General features: G+C 41.0%; 3 protein-coding genes across 3 annotated transcripts in view; 1 reads left to right on the top strand and 2 right to left on the bottom strand.

Annotated features, from left to right (window-relative positions):
* Positions 1–23185, top strand: part of cdk14 (cyclin dependent kinase 14) — a 135016-nt gene that overhangs the window by 61329 nt on the left and 50502 nt on the right. The window contains exon 8 of the mRNA XM_073846908.1: positions 20505–20568. Coding sequence (XP_073703009.1) covers positions 20505–20568 — 64 coding nt within the window. The remainder of the gene's footprint in view (positions 1–20504; positions 20569–23185) is intronic.
* On the bottom strand, positions 1726–4624 carry LOC141342149 (tripartite motif-containing protein 16-like). The gene is made up of 6 exons (XM_073846537.1): positions 3993–4624; positions 3739–3834; positions 3406–3639; positions 2956–3115; positions 2768–2815; positions 1726–2542 (listed from the first exon to the last, which is right to left on the bottom strand). Exons 1-6 carry the CDS (start codon positions 4563–4565, stop codon positions 2025–2027), a joined length of 1629 nt encoding a protein of 542 aa, XP_073702638.1. The 5' UTR covers positions 4566–4624; the 3' UTR covers positions 1726–2024.
* Positions 6150–11829, bottom strand: LOC141342150 (tripartite motif-containing protein 16-like). The gene is made up of 6 exons (XM_073846538.1): positions 11251–11829; positions 10764–10859; positions 10431–10664; positions 8741–8900; positions 8241–8288; positions 6150–8020 (listed from the first exon to the last, which is right to left on the bottom strand). Exons 1-6 carry the CDS (start codon positions 11827–11829, stop codon positions 7497–7499), a joined length of 1641 nt encoding a protein of 546 aa, XP_073702639.1. The 3' UTR covers positions 6150–7496.

A 23185-nucleotide genomic window follows, 5' to 3' on the forward strand; every position in this document is an offset into this window, starting at 1 on the left:
GTTTGTGGTTATAAAATCATTGATCAGAAGTGATTTATTTGTAAGTGAGCGAACATTTAAAAATGCTAGCTTGATCGCATCACTTTTTGTCTCTAGAGCAATCTTAGTTTGATGCCTAATAAGCCTCAGATTAGATGTGTGAACTGTACGATTTGAAAGGGCCTTAGACTTTCTATCACATATTAAAACAGAAATAGGGAGAGCTACAGGCACACTGGGTTCCCGCTTGTTTTGTAAACATTCCTGATTGTTGCTGTTACCGTAGCGGGGACCCAACACATATCACTGAGAGCTGTTATCAGTTGTTTTTGGTTCACTCACAGCAGATGCAGGAGGGTTTGAGCCCTGGCGTTGTGGCAGCGGCCGGAGAGCTCTCACAGGAGGAGGAGGGCGAGCTGGGCCCACAGGCTTTGGTGGTTTTGGCGCCTGCCGTTTTTTAGTTGATAACTGGGGGCTTGCAGCAAAAGAGTGGGAGAGTCTGGTTCCAGCATATACCAGTTCCTCCACTTTCTGTGAGAAGCTTAGAAGTGGAGATGCTGGAGAGAGGGATAATGTGTCTGGTGAATGGAGCTCTATTTTAGACATAAACGGAAGAGTAGTTGTGGTTTATTAATAAGAGACTTGATAACCACCAGCTTGAATGGTTTTGGGACGTGACTTAGAGATAACGACCAGTTAATAATATCTAAAAGATTTTTTTTTTTTGCCACAGGTAAAATCTCTTTCAGTAACTTAGTGGGCACAGAATCTAATAAAAATGTTGTTGGTTTAGATGCAGTGATAAGTGTATTTAGCTCTTCATGTCCTGTGGTTGTAGAGCACTGCAGTTTCTCTTTGAGGGTGTTAATTAAAGGTGATAGAATTCATTGATACAATATTTTAAATTGTTCTCTGATATCTACATAGAAGGTATATGACATAGGAAAGGGCAAAAATTCTCCAGAAACGGTTTTACAGGTCCATTTACAACCCTAGGATTTGTCCCTAGAATGAAATGGTCTGTTATTACCTTATTTGGAAGGTTCATGAATAATAATGAGGAGCTCTGCTCTGATTGGCTCTTTCACAGAGCATTTCAGTAGCTCGCACATAGAGGAAAATATATATTTAATCACGGAGCTCAAGCCGCTATTAATATGCGGTTCATTGAAACTGCCGTTTTGAATCCACAATCATTTTACTTTCACTTTTGATTTGCGATTGCCGAGCTCTGTGTAACGTTATACTACAGCGGAAGTATTTACCATGTATTTTACAAGTTTAAATGCATGTTAATGATACTCAGGATCTGTAAATCATTCGCCATTATCCACACAGTCATCTCTCCATACTCTGTTTATGTGGTACGTGAAATCTTATGTACTGTAGTGTAACAGGCTAGCGCTAGCAGTAACCGTGTCCCTTCAGTGGCTTGCCTTATTTTATTAGATCGCCTTATTTGTTTTCCTTGCCTTTCTGAGTACAGACACCAACCATCCCTGCACTTAACATCTCCTGCACAACCTGGAACATAACATTTATTCCCGTGATCTGCCATTTTCGCTATTGTCCTAGCTTTGTTTTTTTAACATCAGGACTTTGTTAACCATCAGGACTGGATGGGCAGGTGAACTCGTGAAATGCATGACAATAAGAAAACAGCGACTTGCGACATTAGAAAACAAAAGAACACAAAAAATTGACAAGGTGAATAATGAAAATAATTTAGTGTCTGTGATCATTTTAATTTAAAGAAAAAATTGATAGTAATAATAAAAATGATTGTGACATTAAAAACTAAATGACTGATTTCAATCAACACAGTCATAGTTTGAGAAAAGCACAGATACACATTGTCACTCAGTAGGACTCTCACACACACTGATCCTACTGTTATTCTGACATGTTATTTCACTGACAGAAGTTCAGCTGCAGTATTAATATCATGAAGAAAAAAGAAGAGACTGTAACATTTCACTGTTACTGATTCATCATGCAGCTCAAAGCATTATGGGTAGAATCTGTCATCAGTCTATTCTGGTTCATCAACACAGTTTCACTGATGATCTAGAACTAGCCCAAAACCCAGGATAGAGCGGCTGAGTGAATGTGGTGTGGACTGTGTGGATGAGGCTCATTGTGTCAGAGACGCTGTAGAAGGACAGAGTTCCTGCACTGTGATCCACAAACACTCCTATTCTACTGCTGATGGACTCTACAGGGAGAACAGTCTTTATGTTATTGTGTATGAATGCGTAACTGGAGGAAGAGCAAAACAAACTCCAGGACTGATCATTATATCCAAACCCACAGTCATGACCACCTCCCTTCCTGCTGATGCTCTTATATGACACTGATATATACACACGTCCACTCCACTCCAGCTCCCAGTAACAGCGTCCACACACACTCTCTCTACACAACACCTGACGCCACGCATCAAATCTGTCTGGATGATCAGGATACGGCTGATCTCTGCCAGCGTTAGTAATCACTCTGTTGTTCTCAGACAGACAGAGGTGGTTATTCAGTGTGTTCAGATCCAGAGTGAGCCGATGGGAATCTGATGGAGATAAAACATCAGAATCAGGAATTATGAATCTGTTTGATCTTTTCATGTAGCTGAACTCTTCATGTTCAGTGTATCATCAGTGTCTCAGTACAGATGAGCAGATATCCTGTGCAAATCATCATTTACATCAGCAATTAGAAAACTCTTCTTTCACCTTCTACAGAAGAACATGAACACACTCAGTGAGTTTTTCTGCTTGTTTTCTTACTGACTTACATTGTAGGAAGTCGTTCCTGGTCCTGGGAACAATGTTGGTGGATGTGACTGTGGAAATCAACAGACATGAACAGTGTGATTCTCATGATCCTGCATCCATTCCTAACACATTTCTAATATGATGTTCTCCATGATATGAGATGATGATGGACTCATTTTTGAGAGCAAATCAATCTCCAGGACTTTACCTCTGTCTGAGATCTTCTTGAGCTCCTCTTTGCAGAAATCCTCCAGTTTGTCTCTCAGCTGACAGACTGATTCTCTCAGACCATCAAAAGAGAAGAGAGAAATTATGGGACCATCGTTTCCGTCTGTATATTCAGGAGGTGCTGAGAGAGACTGGAAACTCTACAGAAAACAGAAATCAAAACTCATTAGCTCCACACTTCACCCAATAACCTGCTCCAACATCAGATTTGACAGATTTCTACTTTCACAGCATCAGTTTCATTCTTATATTCATTAAATTATATTACACCTACACGTTATAGCATTTGACACTTAAACTAAAAGTGATTTCCAAGTGATCCCAAATATTCATTCACACATCTATTGCAAGCAATCAAACTTTTAGTTTATATTTCTGTATAAGCAATGAAATGAACGTTTCTAGACCAGAGCTTGTAGATCTGTGTTACCTGCAGGAACTGGATGTGATCCTGTGTGTGTGAAAGCTGCTCCAGCTCAGCGTCTCTCCTCCTCAGATCATTGATCTCCTGCTCCAGTCGCTCCAGTCGTCCTTCAGCTCGACTCACTGCTTGCTTTTCCTGATCTCTGATCAGCCGTATCAGCTCAGAGCGGCTTCTCTCAATGGAGCGGATGAGCTCAGTAAAGATCCTCTCACTGTCCTCCACTGCTGTCTGTGCAGAGCGCTGTTAGGACACACAGTGATTCAGGCTTCAGTGGGACTGAAAGAGACAAGAGAGTCTGAACTGAGACTGAGACAAACTTCTCTTCTTCTCCAGACTCACCTTATGAGACTCCACAGCCTCTCTCAGCTGCTGAACATCTTTCTCTCTCTGCTGGATTCTCTGCTGGAACGTCTTCTGTGTCTCCTTCAGCTGCTTCTGCAGGACAAACGGATGATAGTGAATGTCACAGAAAACTACTGACACTAAATCATCATGTGAACAGGTCAATCCAGTAAACATAGGGTGAGGCAGATTAGACGTGAAGCATAAAAGGAAAATTTAGCAATACTTAATCAGTGTCTAGTTTTAAATACCTGTTTCTCTGTCCTCTGTTCTGCAGCTGATACAGTGTCGTGGTTTTTATGTTCAGTAATTGTACACATCATACATATGCATTTCTGGTCAGTGCGACAGAAAACCTCAAGGATCTTCTCATGTTTCTGGCAGATCATCTCCTGCAGTCGTCCAGTGGCATCAGTCAAATTGTGCTTCTTTCCTTTAAAGAAACTCTCATGTTGTTGAAGGTGATTCTGACAGTAAGAGTTCAGACACATCAGACAGGACTTGACGGCTTTGTATTTTCTTCCAGTACAGACGTCACACTCCACATCTCCAGCTCCAGCGTAACAGTCAGCAGGAAGTTTGGTCTTCTTCAGTTTCTCCACCACTTCAGCCAGCATGGTGTTTCTAGCTAAAGCAGGTCTTGGACTGAAGGTCTGTCTGCACTGAGGGCAGCTGTAGACTCTCATCTGATCCTCCTGATCCCAGCAGTCTGTAATACAGCTCATACAGTAATTGTGTCCACACTGGATGGTCACTGGATCCTTCAGGAGATCCAGACACACTGGACACAAGAACTCGTTCTTAAAAATTCTGGCTTCTTCCATTTTACTCCTTGAATACAGACACAAACACACAACAGCTCAGCTACACTTCAGTTTCTCTTTCCCTGAACTCATGTGATTCCTGTTTCCTGGTTCTGTGTTTGAGTGTCGTGTGCAAAACAGGCGTGTCTTCAAGTCTTTAAAGCAGGTTCCTCATTGCTGCTGAGTTTAGTCCTGATACACCTGGCTGTTATTGAAGTATGTGCAAAAACCACGCTCTCAGTTGTTAAAGATTTAGTTTAATATGCTTTATTGGCATGACCAATATTTGTACATTCATACTGCCAAAGCATTGCAGCACTGATGCACAATCAAAACAGTGCAAAATTAGAGTAATGCTAAACAACACCAAGAAAGAAAGAAGAAGAGGGAAAAAAAGTAATCGAAATGCATAAAAAGTAAAGTAAAAAAAAATACAATAATTCAGTTGTGACAGACAGACTCATATTTGCTTCTAGAACACAGCAGTCCACACATTCTCCTAGTAAAATGGGCAGTTTCTCAATTTGACAGACTCAAAGTTCCGATGTATATGTTTAATTATGTGATAAAACTTTTCCCGAATTTGCGAGGAGCTGTGTGTTTTTCTACTTGTTGCTTTTTGGTACAACTGTGCTATTTACATCTCATCTGTGTGTTTACTGGGCTGTGTGCAAATAGTGTTAGTAATTGAACTGCTGTAGTCCTGCATTTCTCTGGACCTGGAAGTGGTTTGTCTCTTTCTCCAATGTGTAGAACATGTCTTCACTGTAGTAGGAGCACTGGGATGTATATGGCAGACAAGAACGTGTCATAGGGAGAGTAGTAGCTCCTTATGAAGTTTAAGCTAGATATGATATTAGCCTGTTTTTACTGTCAATGCAGTTGTGGAGTTTAGAGCTTGATTTTTGGATGATTTGTCCTCCTTAAAGTTTCTTCCTGGCTGAACTGTATTGACTTTGTGGAGTTATACTGCCCATATCCTTGATACTGTTGTGGAATTCTGTGTTTAAACTCTTCAGTCCAAAGGCTGTTTTTGACAGTGTCATTGTTTGAGATGTGTAGAGCTCATGTCGTGTTCATGTCAGTTGGGCACTGATGTAATGCAGCAACTGTGATCTTGGTGATCTGTAGTGTTTTTACTGTCTTTTGAGAAACTTTTAAAACCTTGGCCTTCCAATTTGGTAGTAATGTTAGGCAGGGCTGTACACAGCATTGCTGCTAGAGAGGTTGAAAGTTTTGTGTAGTACAGGCCAAACAGTTGTAGGGGTGGATGATATGGCAAAAATATCATATCATATATGTTTTTTTATCTTTTTCAGGAAGATCATGATTCATGATTTTATCATGATTCTTTGTCGTGTTGGCTTTGCCATTTACTACTACAGGTACAGTATTTAGCAGAAGCCAAACATTCAAGAAATTAAATGAACAAATATTAAAATAAAACACTATACACACTATATTACACACTATTATACTTTTTAATGCAACTGTATTAAAGTTCATAAGTCATGAGCAGTGAGGGATTTTTCTCTGTTTTGTTGTTTTATTAACATTAAAAGAATAGTTCACCTAAATCTGAAAATTCTGTCATCTGTCTGTCAGACACGGAAGACAACATAGCCCAGTTATCGGGCACTGCTAACAGGTGTGTGCGTGTGCTTCAGGTAGGCGTTCAGAAAAAGTGCAAGTCGAAACAGCACGTGAATTAAATGTCTAACCAGCAAGGCTTTAAAGCAGATACAAAAAATGTACTTTTGTGATTGTGAATAAGTGCAGTGTCCAGCGAGTGTAACTCTTCTGTTGAGTTATCATTTAGTGTGAACGTATGTCATGTTGTACAGTATAGTGTGGTGGATGCGCCAGAACTGCAACTGATAGAATGTGAGATGTAGCACAATACTATGATATTTCTTCAATAGAAAATTATGGAAACATTTTAATCATCCATGATCAAAAATCAAGTATAATCACACACAAAAACAAACACAACGAAATCACCTCACACTACTAAGCGGCTGTGTAATGAACACATGAAACTTTTGTTATACAGCCCTTCTGTTAGGTTTCTGTTCAGAGGTTTCTCTAAGTCTTTATATACACACAGTTGTCTTGTTTGGTAAAATTGTTTTCCAGATTACATTATCTTGTTATTCCAATGAAGTTTAAAAGTAGTTCCTTATTCCCAGGTTTTTGTTGTTTTCCTTCTTCTGTTGACCTAGTGTGGAAAAGGTTCTTTAGTGCGGTTTAGTGCAGTTTTGCAGAGTGTTTTGCCAAATTTCATCTCTATTTACAGTGTTCATCACAACTTAAATGTTGTGCATTTATATGTAATTTTAAAAACAAAACAAATGGTTCAGGTGCTCGTGCTGTGCATGACCTATCTCTCGCTCACTCTCTCTTTCTCTCTCACACACACTCAATTTCACAAGCTTAAAAATGTAATTTACATGACATGTCATTAAAATGAAAAGGAATTCCAGAGCTAACACTTAAATGCATGACAATAAGTGACTCATGACGCTGGAAGACAAAAGAACACAAAACACAGAAAAGGGCCAAAGCTCCATAAGATGAATATTGAAACTGATCTATTGACTGTGTGATTATTTGAATTGAAAGGTAATTTACATAGTAAAAATAAACATGATGGTTGTGAAAATACATTAAAAACGAAATAAGTGATTTCAGTCAACACACGATTGCTGTTTTGAAATATTGCCTGAAAAGCCACCTCATGCAAGCAAAAAACTTTTTTTGCGATATGCGAGTTTTCGTGCTTCTATTAGGCATATTTTCAATTCCCAATTTCTATTTGCACATTTTGAAGGGTAATGGAAACTCAGCTAATGTCATGAAGAGAAAAGTAGAGACTCTATAACATCTCACTGTTACTGATGCATCATGCAGCTCATTCATCAGTAGAATCTGTCATCAGTCTATTCTGAATCATCAACACAGTTTCACTGATGATCCAGAACAAACATTAAACCCAGGATAGAGCGGCTGAGTGAATGTGGTGTGGACTGTGTGGATGAGGCTCATTGTGTCAGAGACGCTGTAGAAGGACAGAGTTCCTGCACTGTGATCCACAAACACTCCTATTCTACTGCTGATGGACTTTACAGGGAGAACAGTCTGTATGTTATTGTATCTGAATAAGTAACTGGAGGGAGAGCACTCTAAACTCCAGGACTGATCATTATTTCCAAACCCACACTTATTACCCAATCCTTTCCTACTGATGCTCTTATATGACACTGATATGCGTACACCTCTATCTCCACTCCACTCCAGCTCCCAGTAACAGTGTCCACACACACTCTCTCTACACAACACCTGCGACCACTCATCAAATCTTTCTGGATGATCAGGATATGGCTGATCTGTGTAAGTATATGTAATCACTCTGTTGCCCTCAGACAGACAAAGGCGATTATATACTGTGTTTGGATCCAGAGTGAGCCGATGAGAATCTGATGGAGAAAAAACACATCAGAATCAGAAATTATGTAATTATATAATTGCTTGGCCCTTTGACCAATAACTGCCACCATCACAACCCTAGTAAAGATGAGCAGATATCCTGTGCAAATCATCATTTACATCATCAATTAGAAAACTCTTCTTTCACCTTCTACAGAAGAACATGAACACACTCAGTGAGTTTTTCTGCTTGTTTTCTTACTGACTTACATTGTAGGAAGTCCTTCCTGGTCCAAAAATCAATGTTGGTAAACGGGACTGTAAAAAACAGACATGAACAGTGTGATTCTCATGATCCTGCATTCATTCAATTTAAGACAAGACAAGACATTTCATTTAATTTCATTTCATTTGAGCAGCCATGGTCTAATGGTGAGAGAGTCGGGCTTGTAACCCAAAGGTCATCGGTTCAATTCCCGCACCGGCAGGAATTGAAAGAGCTCTTTCCACCTTCAATACCATGACCCTTGAGCAAGGCACCAAACCCTGGGCACTGGAGCAATGGCTGCCCCCTGCTCTGATGTGTGTTCACTTCTCACTGCTGTGTGTGTGTGTGTGTGTGTGCACTTGGATGGGTTAAATGCAGAGCACCAATTTCAAGTATGGATCACCATACTTGACAATACATCACAACTTTTAACTGATATGATGTTCTCCATGATATGAGATGATGATTGTTTCTGAGAGCAGATGATTCTCCAGGACTTTACCTCTGTCTGAGATCTTCTTGAGCTGCTCTTTGCAGAAATCCTCCAGTTTGTCTCTTAGCTGATGGACAGATTCTCTCAGACCATCAGATGAGAAGAGAGAACTGAGTGAATTGTATTTTCCATCTGTAGATTCAGGAGGTGCTGAGAGAGACTGGAAACTCTACAGAAAACAGAAATCAAAACTCATCAGCTCCACACTTCACCCAATAACCTGCACCAACATCAGATTTGACTGATCCTTAGTAACTCTTCTCAATCCAGCACTTTTACAGCAATCATATTGATTTTTCTCAAATTCATTACATCACATTACAGCTGCATATCTTAGTTTTTGCCACTTAACCCTCTGGGGTCAAAGACCACAATGGCACGGTCTGTCTAATTTTTCTTGATGACCGCGAAAAGAACTAAAAATACTGAGTAATTTTTCATCATACAGATAAGAATATTTGAAACTGCAAAGAGTCTAATTTTATTTTTGTATAGTCATAATAACAACAAAACAATGTATAACAACAAAATAATGTGCTTATTTAAAATAAAGAAAATGAACAGGGTGCACTTTCTTCCACCTTGGTCTCTGTCAACTTTCATCACAGACACATTAAGAAAACAACCTGAATCGCAGCCAATACTTGCCTCACAGACATGAGATATATATGTATAGAAAGCTTGAATGCCCAGATCACCTCCGTAAACAAACATGAAGATTCATGAAGTTCATCTCAGCAACTTAAATTTTTAGATAAAGATGAGCTGAGAGGAATAAAGAATTTACTTCAGATGAAGAATACGATGTGTTGCATAACTTTCTGATGATACTTACATGTGTTGTTATTGTATTACTGTCACATAACTTTACACAATTTACCCAAACTATAATTCCTGACTGCTTTAAATCCACTTTTAAAAGACTGCTTTGTCCACAAGGTGGCAATACTGGCCTGGACCAGCCAAAAAAGAAAAAGAAGAGACACAACAACAACAATCTAATGGAGACTGCAGCATCAATAGACTGTAATGTTGACAAGCGCTTGTGTGAGAATTAAGAGATATTCACAACTCTAGTTAAAACGAGTTTAAAGCAGTGTTGTTGGTCATAACATCTGGCAAGAAATATTGTTTGCAAGTCTGCCAGTGGTGCTTCAACAGACAAAAACACACATCTTTATCTCAAAATTTTGACGAATTACCTCCTAAACAGTCTGATAAACCATAAATGACCATATAGAGTTAGGAGAAAATCTGATGTGTGTCAGATATGTGTTATGTGTATCAGGTTTTAAAGAGACAGCGGTTGTCAGGAATCCGGTCCGTGGTTTCCATCTTTTCGCCATGAGATGTTGCCTTTCAGTTACATTGACTCTCACACTACACAAACTGTTGTATGTAAGCTTCGGACTACATTTCCCATGATCCATTGCACTGATTACACACACACAGACAGAGCTGTTTTAAGTTCACTTAAATTGAAAGTTATAGGGTTAGGGTTAGGGTTAAAGGTTAAAGCTATGTAAAGTTATCTCAGTCATTCATTCACTACCTACATGTCTATTGTCTTTACAACCTGTTGGTTTCTGAAACTAATGAGAGAGATATGGCAAGCAATCAAAACTTTTGTTTATATTTTCATTTTCAGTCTGTGGGCAAAATGAGCATTTCTAGGCTAGAGCTTGTAGATATGTGTTACCTGCAGGAACTGGATGTGATCCTGTGTGTGTGAAAGCTTCTCCAGTTCAGCGTCTCTCCTCCTCAGATCATTGATCTCCTGCTCCAGTCGCTCCAGTTGTACTTTAACTCGACTCACTGCAGCCTTGTACTGATCTCTGATCAGCCGTATCAGCTCAGAGCGGCTTCTCTCAATGGAGCGGATGAGCTCAGTAAAGATCCTCTCACTGTCCTCCACTGCTGTCTGTGCAGAGCACTGTTAGGACACACAGTGATTCAGGCTTCAGTGGGACTGAAAGAGACAAGAGAATCTGAACTGAGACTGAGACAAACTTCTCTTCTTCTCCAGACTCACCTTATGAGACTCCACAGCCTTTCTCAGCCGCTGAACATCTTTCTCTCTCTGCTGGATTCTCTGCTGGAACGTCTTCTGTGTCTCCTTCAGCTGCTTCTGCAGGACAAACAGATGATAGTGAATGTCTCAGAAAACTACTGACACTAAATCATCATGTGAACAGATCAATCCAGTAAAAACTGAGCTGCCAACCAATGGCTGTAGGATCAAACTCCAGAAGTGATATTCTGTTAAAATCATTGTGCATGAAATATGAAACATAAGAAGAGTTTAGCATTATTTTATCAGTGTCTACATTGTAAAAAAATATGACCAGATTCAACTTAAAAAGTTCAGCAGCTGCCTTAAGTTTTTAAGTTAAATCAGAAATTACTTGATTTAACTTGTAAATTTAAATAACTTAATTTAATTTAACTTTACATTTTAAGGCAGCTGCTAAACGTAAATTGAAACTGGTGAAAACTTTTTACAGTATAGTTTTAAATACCTGTTTCTCTGTCCTCTGTGCTGCAGCTGATACAATGTTGTGGTTTTTATGTTCAATAATCGTACACATTATACATATACATTTCTGGTCAGTGCGACAGAAAACCTCAAGGATCTTCTCATGTTTCTGGCAGATCATCTCCTGCAGTCGTCCAGTGGCATCAGTCAAATTGTGTCTTTTACCTTTAAACAAACTCTCATGTTGATCAAGGTGATTCTGACAGTAAGAGTTCAGACACATCAGACAGGACTTGACGGCTTTGTATTTTCTTCCAGTACAGACGTCACACTCCACATCTCCAGCTCCAGCGTAACAGTCAGCAGGAAGTTTGGTCTTCTTCAGTTTCTCCACCACTTCAGCCAGCATGGTGTTTCTAGCTAAAGCAGGTCTTGGACTGAAGGTCTGTCTGCACTGAGGACAGCTATAGACTCTCTTCTGATCCTCCTGATCCCAGCAGTCTGTAATACAGCTCTTACAGTAACTGTGTCCACACTGGATGCTCACTGGATCCTTCAGGAGATCTAGACACACTGAACACAAGAACTCCTTCTGATCCACAGAAATTCTAGCTTCTGCCATTTTACTGCTTGAATACAGAGACAAAAGCACTCAGTAGCTCAAACACACTTTCACTTTCTCTTTTCCTGAAATCATGTGATTCCTGTTTCCTGGTTCTGTGTTTGAGTGAAGAGTGTAAAACAGGCGTGTCTTTAATATTTCTATAACGCAGGCTCCCAATTGCTGCCAAATTTTGTCTTGAGACATTTGGCTGCCATAAAAGTAGACACAAAAGTATGGCCGTGTGCTAATATTAGTGTTTGTTTGTAATTTGACTGTGATCAGACAGTGGGGTTAGTTATCTGACAGTCAATGCTCTGAGAGATGAGTCTGTTGTCAAATAATCTACAGTTCTGTTCCCAAGAGGTGAGCGAAAGCTGTATCTTTCTCAAGTGTCCCCTTGTGTCCTACCATTAATATTGTACAGACCCAGACTTCGACAGAGCCGAAATAAAAAGTTGAAAAAAAAATCCAAAATGTACTTTATTTTATAGAACTAAAAGCCAGCTTAAACAATGCACAGTGTGCATTGCACACAGTAAATTTCATGCAACTCATCCACACACGCACATTATATAACCAAATTTTTTAGAGTGTCCACACATTCCGGACTGAGGCTGGTGCACCTCTCCTCAATTAATCTTCCAGCAACACTAAAGCTCCTCTCTGACTGGGTACCTGTTGCTGGAATTGCCAGCAGCTTCTTGGTGACTGGCACCAGCCTACCTGACAATCTCCGACCAGAAGTTAAGAAAGGACTGGCCGGTTAATCTTTGTTCATATATTTCAGAACCAACTCGTGGCTCCATGACTCATTAGTTCCCTTCCGGGAACTTCAAGCTGCGTCATAAATGCTATGGGGAACGCCATTGGCGAACCACGCTCTGAATATTGTGTGTAACCAATCAGAATGACGGGCGTGACGTCACGGGCGTGATAACGTCATTGACCAGGAAGTATAAAAGCACGTGCGGCGGAACCGGCGTCAGCTTTCTGTCATTCAGCGAAGCGCTCTGTGTGTTGTTGTCAGTCTAAAGTGTTTGTTACATTGTCACTCTGTTTTTCTGTGCCAGTTTGCACAAACTTTTATTTAGAGTGACAATGTCTTTCAGGGGCAAGAAAATGAGTGAGGGTGAGCCACATTATAGGTGGTGTGTTCCTCCTTGCCAGCGATTCATCTGGCTGAACTTCGCAGCACTGCCGACTTGTCTCTCCGTGCTACAAGGGAGACCACTCGTGCTATTGGGCAGTCTATGGCAGCCCTTGTAGCGGCGGAGAGGCATGTCGGATAGGGTCTTCCTCCTGGATGCCCCGCTTCAGCCTTCTGGAATGTTTGGCTACTGAGTTAATTCCGTCGTCAACAGATACCAGGAGGCTCAGAAACAAGCAGCGCCGTTCCAGCGGTATCTTCCTCGCCGCGTCCTTCTTTCTGGGACTGCTGGGCGTGAGCCGTCCCAACAGCAGTTTACAAGCTATTCATACCGTGAGTTTCAAAAGCAGCGCGTCGCTTCCCGTGCTCCCCTGTCCAAGGACCGGGGTCAGTGGCGCTCTAGGCCGTGGGCTTCCAAAGCGAGGCCCGACCTAAGGGTCGTGCTGCAGTCGAGGAAGTTCTCGGCCAAGCGGTCCTGACACACGACACAAGAGGGTAGCCCCTCCCGGGGACGAGGGGGGTGCACCGCATTACACGCTGTCCGTCTGCCAGTGTTACAGGGCGCGGCAGTCTACCTCTGGTTCTTCCTCCTGGCAACGTAGCGGAGCCAAGGGGCTCGCCACCCCTACGGGGGTCCTCATAGCAGTTAATTCAGGTGCTTCTTGCCTGTCCGCCGTTACAGGACACCGAATTAGCAGTTCGAGTAACACCAGAAGCCAGTCTCAAGAGGCTGGTTCCCTTAGTAGATTATTTAGCAGCGTGGAAACTGCTGCCAAATGTGTCTACATGTGTCCGTGTACTGTAGAGAAAGGTTACTACATCCAGTTTGGGGCCCCTCTGCCACCTTTCGATCGGGTTTTCCCCACCGTGGTGTGCCCCGAGCAGGCACTGGTTGTGGAGCAAGAAGTGAAATCCCTTCTGAGGAAGGAGGCCATCTAGGTGGTCTCTCCTCAAGACAGGGAGTCCGAGTTCTACAGCCGGTACTTCATTGTTCCCAAGAAGGATGGGGGGGCTGTGCACATTTTAGATCTGTGGCGTCTTAACTGTTCAGTCAAGAGTCTGAAGTTCAGAATGCTGACTGTCAGGCAGGTCGTGACTTTAATCAGGTCCAATAACTAGTTTGTCACAATAGGTCTGAAAGATGCCTACTTCCATGTCTCCATCCTTCCCCAACACAGGAAGTTCCTGAGGGTTGCTAAAGTTGCAAAGCTTACCAATACCGGGTTCTTCCCTTCGGCCTAGGGCTCTCACCCCGTACGTTCACGAAGTGTGTGGATGCAGCACTGGCTCCCCTGCGACTCCAAGGCATCCGCATACTCAACTATATCGACGATTGGTTGATTTTAGCTCGCTCAGAGCCATTAGCGGTTCAACATCGAGATGTTGTTCTCGCTCACATGAGAGCATTGGGGTTGAGACTGAATGCCAAGAAGAGTGTGCTATCTCCATTACAGAGAACCACTTATCTAGGCGTGGTGTGGGATTCGAAAACGATGCAGGCACGTATGTCACCTGCTCGGATCGAGTCGATCCTCACTGCAGTCAGGAGAGTCAAGCTAGGTCAGTCACTCACTGTAAAACAGTTTCAAGTACTGCTGGGTCTGATGGCATCAGCGTCCAACGTGATACCTCTTGGACTGCAGTACATGAGGCCCCTACAGTGGTGGCTCAAGACCAAGGGGTTTTCCCTGAGGGGAAACCCGTTTCGCATGATCAAGGTCACTCGGCGTTGCCTATGTGCCTTGGACATGTGGAAGAAACCTTAGTTCTTGTCTCAGGGACCGGTGCTGGGAGCTCCTTGTTGCCATGTAATGCTAGCGACGGACGCATCCCTCACTGTTTGGGGAGCGGTCATGAGTGGCCGCCCTGCCCGCGGACTGTGGAGTGGTCGTCATCTCTCATGGCACATCAACTACCTGGAGATGTTGGCCGTGTTTTAGGCTCTTAAACACTTTCTATCAGACCTAATAAATCACCATGTGCTGGTTCACACCGACAACACAGATGAACCTCTTTGCGACTCATTTGACATCGCAATGTCCCCTCTGGTACTCTCTGACTGATCCAGCTCTGGTACAGACATGGTCGAGGCTACGTCTGTACGCTTTTCCCCCTATTGCTCTGCTCCCAGGAGTTCTGGAGAGAGTGCACCGTGACGGAGTTTGGCTTCTGCAGCCCCGTACTGGCCGGGTCGAGTATGGTTCTCGGACCTGATTTCCCTTCTAGACGGCTCTCCATGGGAGATTCCCGTCAGGAGGGATCTCCTCTCACAAGTGGGGGGCTCCATCCTTCACCCCCGGCCGGAGATGTTGAAGCTGTGGGTGTGGCTCCTGAGGGGGCACAGCTCATAGCTTCTAGTCTCTCAACCAAGGTTGTGGAGACCATCTTCCAGTCCAGAGCTCCCTCTACGAGGAAACTATACGCCCTGAAGTGGGGACTTTTCACTTCTTGGTGCAGAGATCATCAGCTTGACCCAGTCAACTGCCGGTTGGTACAGTGCTGGAGTTCTTGCAGGCCTGTTACTCTGCAGGGTTACCCCACTCCACCTTGAAGGTATACGTGGCGGCTTTATCGGCCTACCACGCCCCTCTTGGTGGTCTCTCAGTGGGTAAGAACCCACTGGTTATACGTTTCCTCCACGGTGTGCTGAGGCTGAGGCCTCAAGTGCGACCTTGTGTTCCTACTTGGGACTTGAAGCCCGCTGTAGCCCTCCATTCGAGCCTATAGAGGATATTTCTGATTGTTTACTCACGATAAAGACTACGCTTCTTCTCGCCCTCTCTTCCCTTAAGAGAGTTGGGGACCTGAAGGGCCTTTCGGTGGCCCCTTCCTATTTGGACTTTGCGCCTGGCTTGACCAAAGCATTTTTGTACCCACTTGCTGGGTACGTCCGTAACGTCCCGGCCTCTGTACCACAGACTGTCGAACTTCAGGCTTTCTGTCCTCATCCATTTTTGGAACCAGACTAGCAGAAGTATAATTCACACATATGTCCACAGAGCTGCCCTTTGGCGTAAGGCGGATCAGCTACTTGTTTGTCACGGCCCCCCTAAGAAGGGGTACCCGGCTTCAAAACAGACTATCAGTAGGTGGATCGTCGATGCCATCTCTACTGCCTATGAGTCCTCTGGCTTCCCCTCACCATTGGGAGTCCAGGCAAGGCTGCCTCCAAAGCCCTTCTGGCAGGTGTTCCTGTGCAGCAGTGGTTCTCAATCCTGGTCCTGGGGGACCCCTGCTCTGCACATTTTGCATGTATCGCTTATTTAACACACCTGATTGAGATTATCAACTCATTAAGAGAGAGATCCATGAGCTGAACTAACGAGCTGATGATCTCAATCGGGTGTGTAAAAATAAGGGAGACATGCAAAATGTGCAGAGCAGGGGTCCCCCAGGACCAGGATTGAGAACCACTGCTGTGCAGGACATCTGAAACGCTGCGAGTTGGTCTACGCTTTTCACGTTCGTCAGGTTCTATGACCTTGACCTTAGAGCCACTCCTGGCTCCTCTGTTCTCTTGCCCTAGCAATTTCCTTAGGCAGGGACTTGGAATTCTTGAGGCGTGGGTATCTCCATAGCGTTTATGACGCAGCTCAAAGTTCCCAGAAGGGAATGTACCAGGTTACGTATGTAACACTGGTTCCCTGAGGGAATGAGACGCTGCATCCAGGGCCATAATTCCGGCATCCCTTACGTAACCTGTGATGTTTCTCCATGGTCCTCCTTCTGCACACACCTTGAGAAGAACCTTTGCACCTCTGTGCCTGTGGCCTCCAGGTGTGGTGGATCATGATTGTTATGGTACAATTGAATTTGCATTATAGGCGTAACGCTTTATATAAGTGCAAAATACACGTTGTTATATTGATGGTAATATACAAATCGTAAGTATGTAGGTTGTGTTTCTATGTGTGCGCTCTTCTTTGCCTTCCTAAGCATAAGCATACTTCCCAGTTCCCGGTGCACCATATACTTGTTTATCGGTTCTTAGCAGAAACATAGGAGATGGTTCAGCCTTGCATATATATATATATATATATATATATATATATATATATATATATATATATATATAAATATATATATATATATATATATATAATTGAAAGGTTGTGAACCCTTTCAAATGTTCTATATTTCTGCAAAAATATAACGCAAAATATCTTCAGATTTTCACACAAGTCCTTAAAGCTGACAAATAAAATCCAAAAATGACAAAAATATATACTTTGTCATTTAGTTATTGTGAAAAATGATCCAGTGTTAAATATTTGTGATTATACAAAAAAGTATTTCCTCCTATGAACTGCTTGATTCAAGTCCTTCAACAACATTTTAATTGGATTAAGGTCCAGACTTTGACTCAGCCGTTCCAAAACATTAACTTTGTTCTTTCTTTAACCATTTTTTCGTAGAATGACTTGTGCACTTGGGGTTGCTGTCTTGCTGCATGAAAACTTTCTCTTAAGATTTTAGTTAATGGACAGATGTCCTGGCATTTTCCTTTAGAATTTGCTGGTATAATTCAGAATTTATTGTTCCATCAAAGATGGCAAGAGACTTTAGAGATGGTTTTGTAACCTTTTCCAGCCTGATGAGCAACAACAACTCTTTTTCTGAGGTCCTCAGAGATCTCCTTTGTTTGTGCCATGAATCACTTTTACAAACATGATCAGACTTTGATAGATCCCTGTTCTTTAAATAAAATGGGGCATGACACCTGATTGTCATCCTATTGACTGAAAACACCTCTGAACAAATTAACTGCTAATCCTAGAGATTCACATACTTTTGCAACTCACATTTGACACTTATTTTTTCATAATCTCATAATATCATAATCTCATTTGTTTGTTTAAGCAGCACTATATATACATGAGTATGAGAAAAATTAAGACTAAAAATATAAGAATTAAAAAAAAAAGTATATATGATCTCACAGATGTGACACTACATTAAAAACTAATGACTGATTTCAATCAACATAAATAGAGAAAATCACAGACACACATGGTCACTCAGCAGGACTCACACACACAGATCTTACTGTCTATATGAGGATTTATTACACATTTATGCTGAAATGTTATTACACTGACAGAAGTTCAGCTGCAGTATTAATGTCATGAAGAGAAAAGAGGACACTCTATAACATCTATTCTAGTTCGTCAACATAGCTTCACTGATGATCCACTAAGATAAACATTAAACCCAGCATAGAGCGGCTGAGTGAATGTGGTGTGGACTGTGTGGATGAGGCTCATTGTGTCAGAGACGCTGTAGAAGGACAGAGTTCCTGCACTGTGATCCACAAACACTCCTATTCTACCAATGATGGACTCTACAGAAAGATCAGTCTTTGTTATTGTGTCTGAATGAGTATTTGGAGGAAGAGCAGATTTCTGCTGATGTTCTTATATGACACTGATATATACACACTCTCACTCCACTCCAGCTCCCAGTAACAGCGTCCACACACACTCTCTCTACACAACACCTGACGCCATGCATCAAATCTGTCTGGATGATCAGGATACGACTGATCTGTGCCAGTGTAAGTAATCACTCTGTTGCTCTCAGACAGACGGAGGCGTTTATTCACTGTGTTCAGATCCAGAGTGAGCTGATGGGAATCTGATGGAGATAAAACACAGCAGAATCAGGAATTATGAATCTGTTTGATCTTTTCATGTAGCTGAACTCTTCATGTTCAGTGTATCATCAGTGTCTCAGTACAGATGAGCAGATATCCTGTGCAAATCATCATTTACATCAGCAATTAGAAAACTCTTCTTTCACCTTCTACAGGAAGAACATGAACACACTGACGCTGACTTACATTGTAGAAGTCGTTCCTGGTCCTGAGAGCAATGTTGGTGAATGTTACTGTGGAAATCAACAGACATGAACAGTGTGATTCTCATGATCCTGCATCCATTCCTAAGACATTTCTAATATGATGTTCTCCATGATATGAGATGATGATGGACTCGTTTCTGAGAGCAGATGAATCTCCAGGACTTTACCTCTGTCTGAGATCTTCTTGAGCTGCTCTTTAAAGAAATCCTCCAGTTTGTCTCTCAGCTGCTGAACATCTTTCTCTCTCTGCTGGATTCTCTGCATCTCCTTCAGCTGCTTCTGTAGGACAAACACAGAAAACTATCACAGAAACCACTGCCACTAAATCATCATGTGAACAGATGTAAAAATTGAGCTGGTAACTAATGGCTTTAGGTTCAATCTCCAGAAGTGATATTCGGTTAAAATCATTGAGCATGAATTATGAAACATAAGGAGACTTTAGAAATATTTTATTAGTGTCTAGTTTTAAATACCTGTTTCTCTGTTCTTTGTGCCACAGCTGATACAATATTGTGGTTTTTATGTTCAATAATTGTACACATTATACATATAATTTTATGATCAGTGCGACAGAAAACCTCAAGGATCTTCTCGTGTTTCTGGCAGATCATCTCCTGCAGCTCTTACAGTAACTGTGTCCACAGGGAATAGCCACTGGATCCTTCAGGAGATCCAGACACTGCACACTTGAACTCATCCTGATCCACTGCAATTCTGGCTCCTGCCATTTTACTGCATAAACACAGAGACACAAAGTCACAACAGCTCAAGTATACTTCAGCTTCTCTTTCTCTAAACTCATAAGTTGAAATAATTTCCTGGTTCTGTGTTTAAGTGACGTGTGTAAAACAGGTTGTTTTTGAGTAAACAAAGCGGGTTCCTCATTTCTGCTCCTGTAGATCCTCATTCTTACTGAGTTTTGACACAGCTGACTGTTTTTAAAGTAATTGCAAAGATTGACTAGCTGATTTAGGTAGGTTTAAATCAGATTAAACTAAACTAGGAATGTGGAATCTTGATAATGAAATGTCTACTAGATGTCAGTCTTGGACAAACACACAAAGAACACAAGAGAAGTAGTACAACACTGCAAAAATGCAATAATACCGGATCTGAATTACTTCACTTGTACTGCAGGACTGTCCAGATTTACAGTTTCCTCATGATCAGACTGATGGATATGTTTTCTAAAAGGAGTGAGGCTTCATTCTTCCTACATTCACTCACTCATGTAACTTCACTCACGCTCCATAAAATGTCCCCACAAGGTCAAAATTTACTGGTATTACTGTCCTTGTGGGGACATCTTCATAACAAAGGGAATACCAGGTACACACACACAGTCTGAGGAGATTCTGGCTCATCTCAGCAGTTCGGCTAATCAGGTCTGATGTCTGTAATTACAGTGTTTAATTGAGTCCTTTCTTTACAAGCTTCAGACTTCAAAACGCTTCTGCTGTTGGCCAGCACTGCTGCTCTAAATACACACACACACACACACACACACACACACACACACACACACACACACTTGTGCGTAATAAACTAATGTGAGTGAATTGTTGTGTCTGCTGGTGTCCAGTGGAGTGATATATTCCTCTGAGATGGATCAGACTCTGTCTTTGCTCTGCCCTTCAGCTGTTTTCTCTTTGAGTGACTGTGTTTTCTCTCTGTGTTTGTGCAGGTTTTGGGGACGCCGTCTGAGGAGACATGGCCAGGTGTTCACTCTCTCCCGCACTTCAAACCAGGTAAACGTCCTGTTCATCTGACTGTAAATGAAACACACTGACGCGCCCTTGAGATGGCATCCTCATCTGTCTAGAGGTGTGACACGTTCCAGCAGACGAGTTCTGGGAGCTCATTAACACTCACACACAGACACTGATCTCACTCGACAACCAGCAAACTACACACATGCTGTGTGAGCACTAGACACAGTAAAAGTACCTACCGCTTGTGGGAGTATTTTTTTTTCAATTAATTTGAACAAGTGCACCAAAATATCTGATTTGACAGCACTCATGCATTATACTGCCCTGCAAAGGCAAAGTGCAGTAACTACACCAACACTGAAACTGAGAAAAATGCCTTTAAAGTTTTTACACCATATATGGTATTAGTTTGGATTTTGTAGTTACTGCAATTTTGACACTCTCGTTTCTCTTAAACGGGACAAAATTGAACCAGGAGACTTTGCCACAAGACAAAACAGTTGTCACAAAGCCCATTTTAAGCCTTAACTCAATTTTGACCAATTGTGTAGTTACTGCACTTTGCCTTTGGAGGGCAGTATACTGCACATCATATGTGACCCTGGACCACAAAACCGGTCAAAAGATTCATTTTTTGGTCACACTTGATATTAGGTGGCCTTAACTAATATGTACTTACATCAAAAAATAAATACAATGCACTTATTGTGGTCATATTGCATTGCAAGACACTTTTGCTTCTATTAAGGTGGGATATGGGTAAGGTTAGGAACAGTTTTGGTGGTATGGATAGGTTTAAGTGTGGGTTAGGGTATAAGGCATGGGTCAACAATGGTAATTACAGAAATTAATTCCAAATGTATTTACATATAGGTTTAAAAAAAAAGAAAAAGATATGTACAATGTAAAAACGTGAATGTACACAGTAAGTACATTGTACAAAATGATTAATTTAAATGCCACCTAATGTAAAATGGGACCCATTTTTTTAAACTGAGACTTATTTTTCATCTGAAGGTTAAATAAATAAGCTTTCTGTTGATGTATGGTTTGTTAGAATAGGACAATATTTGGCCGAGATACATCTATTTGAAAATCTGAAATCTGAGGGTGCAAATAAATCAAAATACTGAGAAAATCACCTTTAAAGTTGTCCAAATTAAGTTCTTAACAATGCATATTACTAATCAAAAATTACATTTTGTCATTTTGTCTTTAGTACAAAAGACTATTGTGTGGCTTCGGAATGGTGTGAGCTGAGATTACTGCACTTTTATATTAAAAGCATGCAACAGGTCAAAAATAAACCTTGCATACATTTTTTTTGTTTCAGAATGTTATCTGAAAATTATATTATTGTGAACTAAAGATATTAAAATTGCTTTTGGTAAATGAAATAAAGCTAAAAATAAATTACAAATATCACATGAAAAGTTTAACTTGTATTTACATTCCTAGTGCTTAAAAGTACTGAAAAGACTAAACTAATACTGAAATATGCAATAAAAAATGTAAATAAAATAAATAGAAACATTAAAAAACTGAAACTAAAATGCCAAAGCATGTAACAAAATTACTCAAATTAAACACATTTAAGTGGAAACTCAAGAGTTAATTCAAAATATTAATAAACAGTGTAAAAGTAAATAAACAATACTAAAATAACACTGTTCATCATGCTAAGGTCAAGTTAAATGCATTGCATTATGGCTTACAGTATCTCACACAGTCTGGTCTGTTGTTTTAATGCACATTTGAACAAATAAATGATCTGTTTATCTCCATGCACACAGAAAATGTGCATGCTGCACTTAGTTCACATACAATATCTGTAGAAATAGCAAAAGTATTATGTGATGCATGTTATTCTGAACTTCATAAAAGCATGCTGACATACTATTTTCTTCTGACATAGCTTTATATAATAGTAAGACTAGTATGCTATTCTCAGTTCATCCTTTGGTATTATTTGATCAGACTGAGATTTGTAATACCAAATTATATAAAAATGCAAATAAAAAAAAATCACATATTATAGAAATTATAATAATTATATTTATTTCTAACTGAACTAAACATGCATTATGATGAGGTCACATGACAACAGCTATGTGTAGTCTGCAGTGCACTAGTGCTGCATTGTGAACATATCCAGTGAGGACACACTGCCCTCTGCTGAGCACCACTCCACTGACACTAACATCACCAGAGACACAGACAAGCCTAACAAGCCTGTTTTTTTTTTTTAGTATTAACTATTATGCTAATAAAGATCTAATGGTCTCAGGTGTGAGATCAGAGCACAGATACAGAGCCGTTTAAAGTCTAAACACTCCCAGTTCAGGTCTGATGTTCCTCAAGGTGACAGCATTACTGCAGCTGTGAGCATCCCAGTGAAACCTTCAGACAGTAAATCTCTACTAAACACCATCTCTGCTCTTATTCTGTAGTACCACAATTACATTTGATCAGTAAAACTAAAAGAGCTTGTTTTTGTGATGTAAACAAGAGCATTATGTACATCAGTGTGAATGATATATGAACAACCCTCCTCAGTAAAAGCCATCTAAAAATAGATGAGAATTAAACTGTAAAAAAACAGTGCTGCTGAAGTTGAGAAAGAAACTCACAGCTTTTAAAGATTAGATTGTAA

Source organism: Garra rufa, chromosome 9, assembly GCF_049309525.1.
Source record: "Garra rufa chromosome 9, GarRuf1.0, whole genome shotgun sequence".
Classification (NCBI taxonomy): Eukaryota; Metazoa; Chordata; class Actinopteri; order Cypriniformes; family Cyprinidae; genus Garra; species Garra rufa.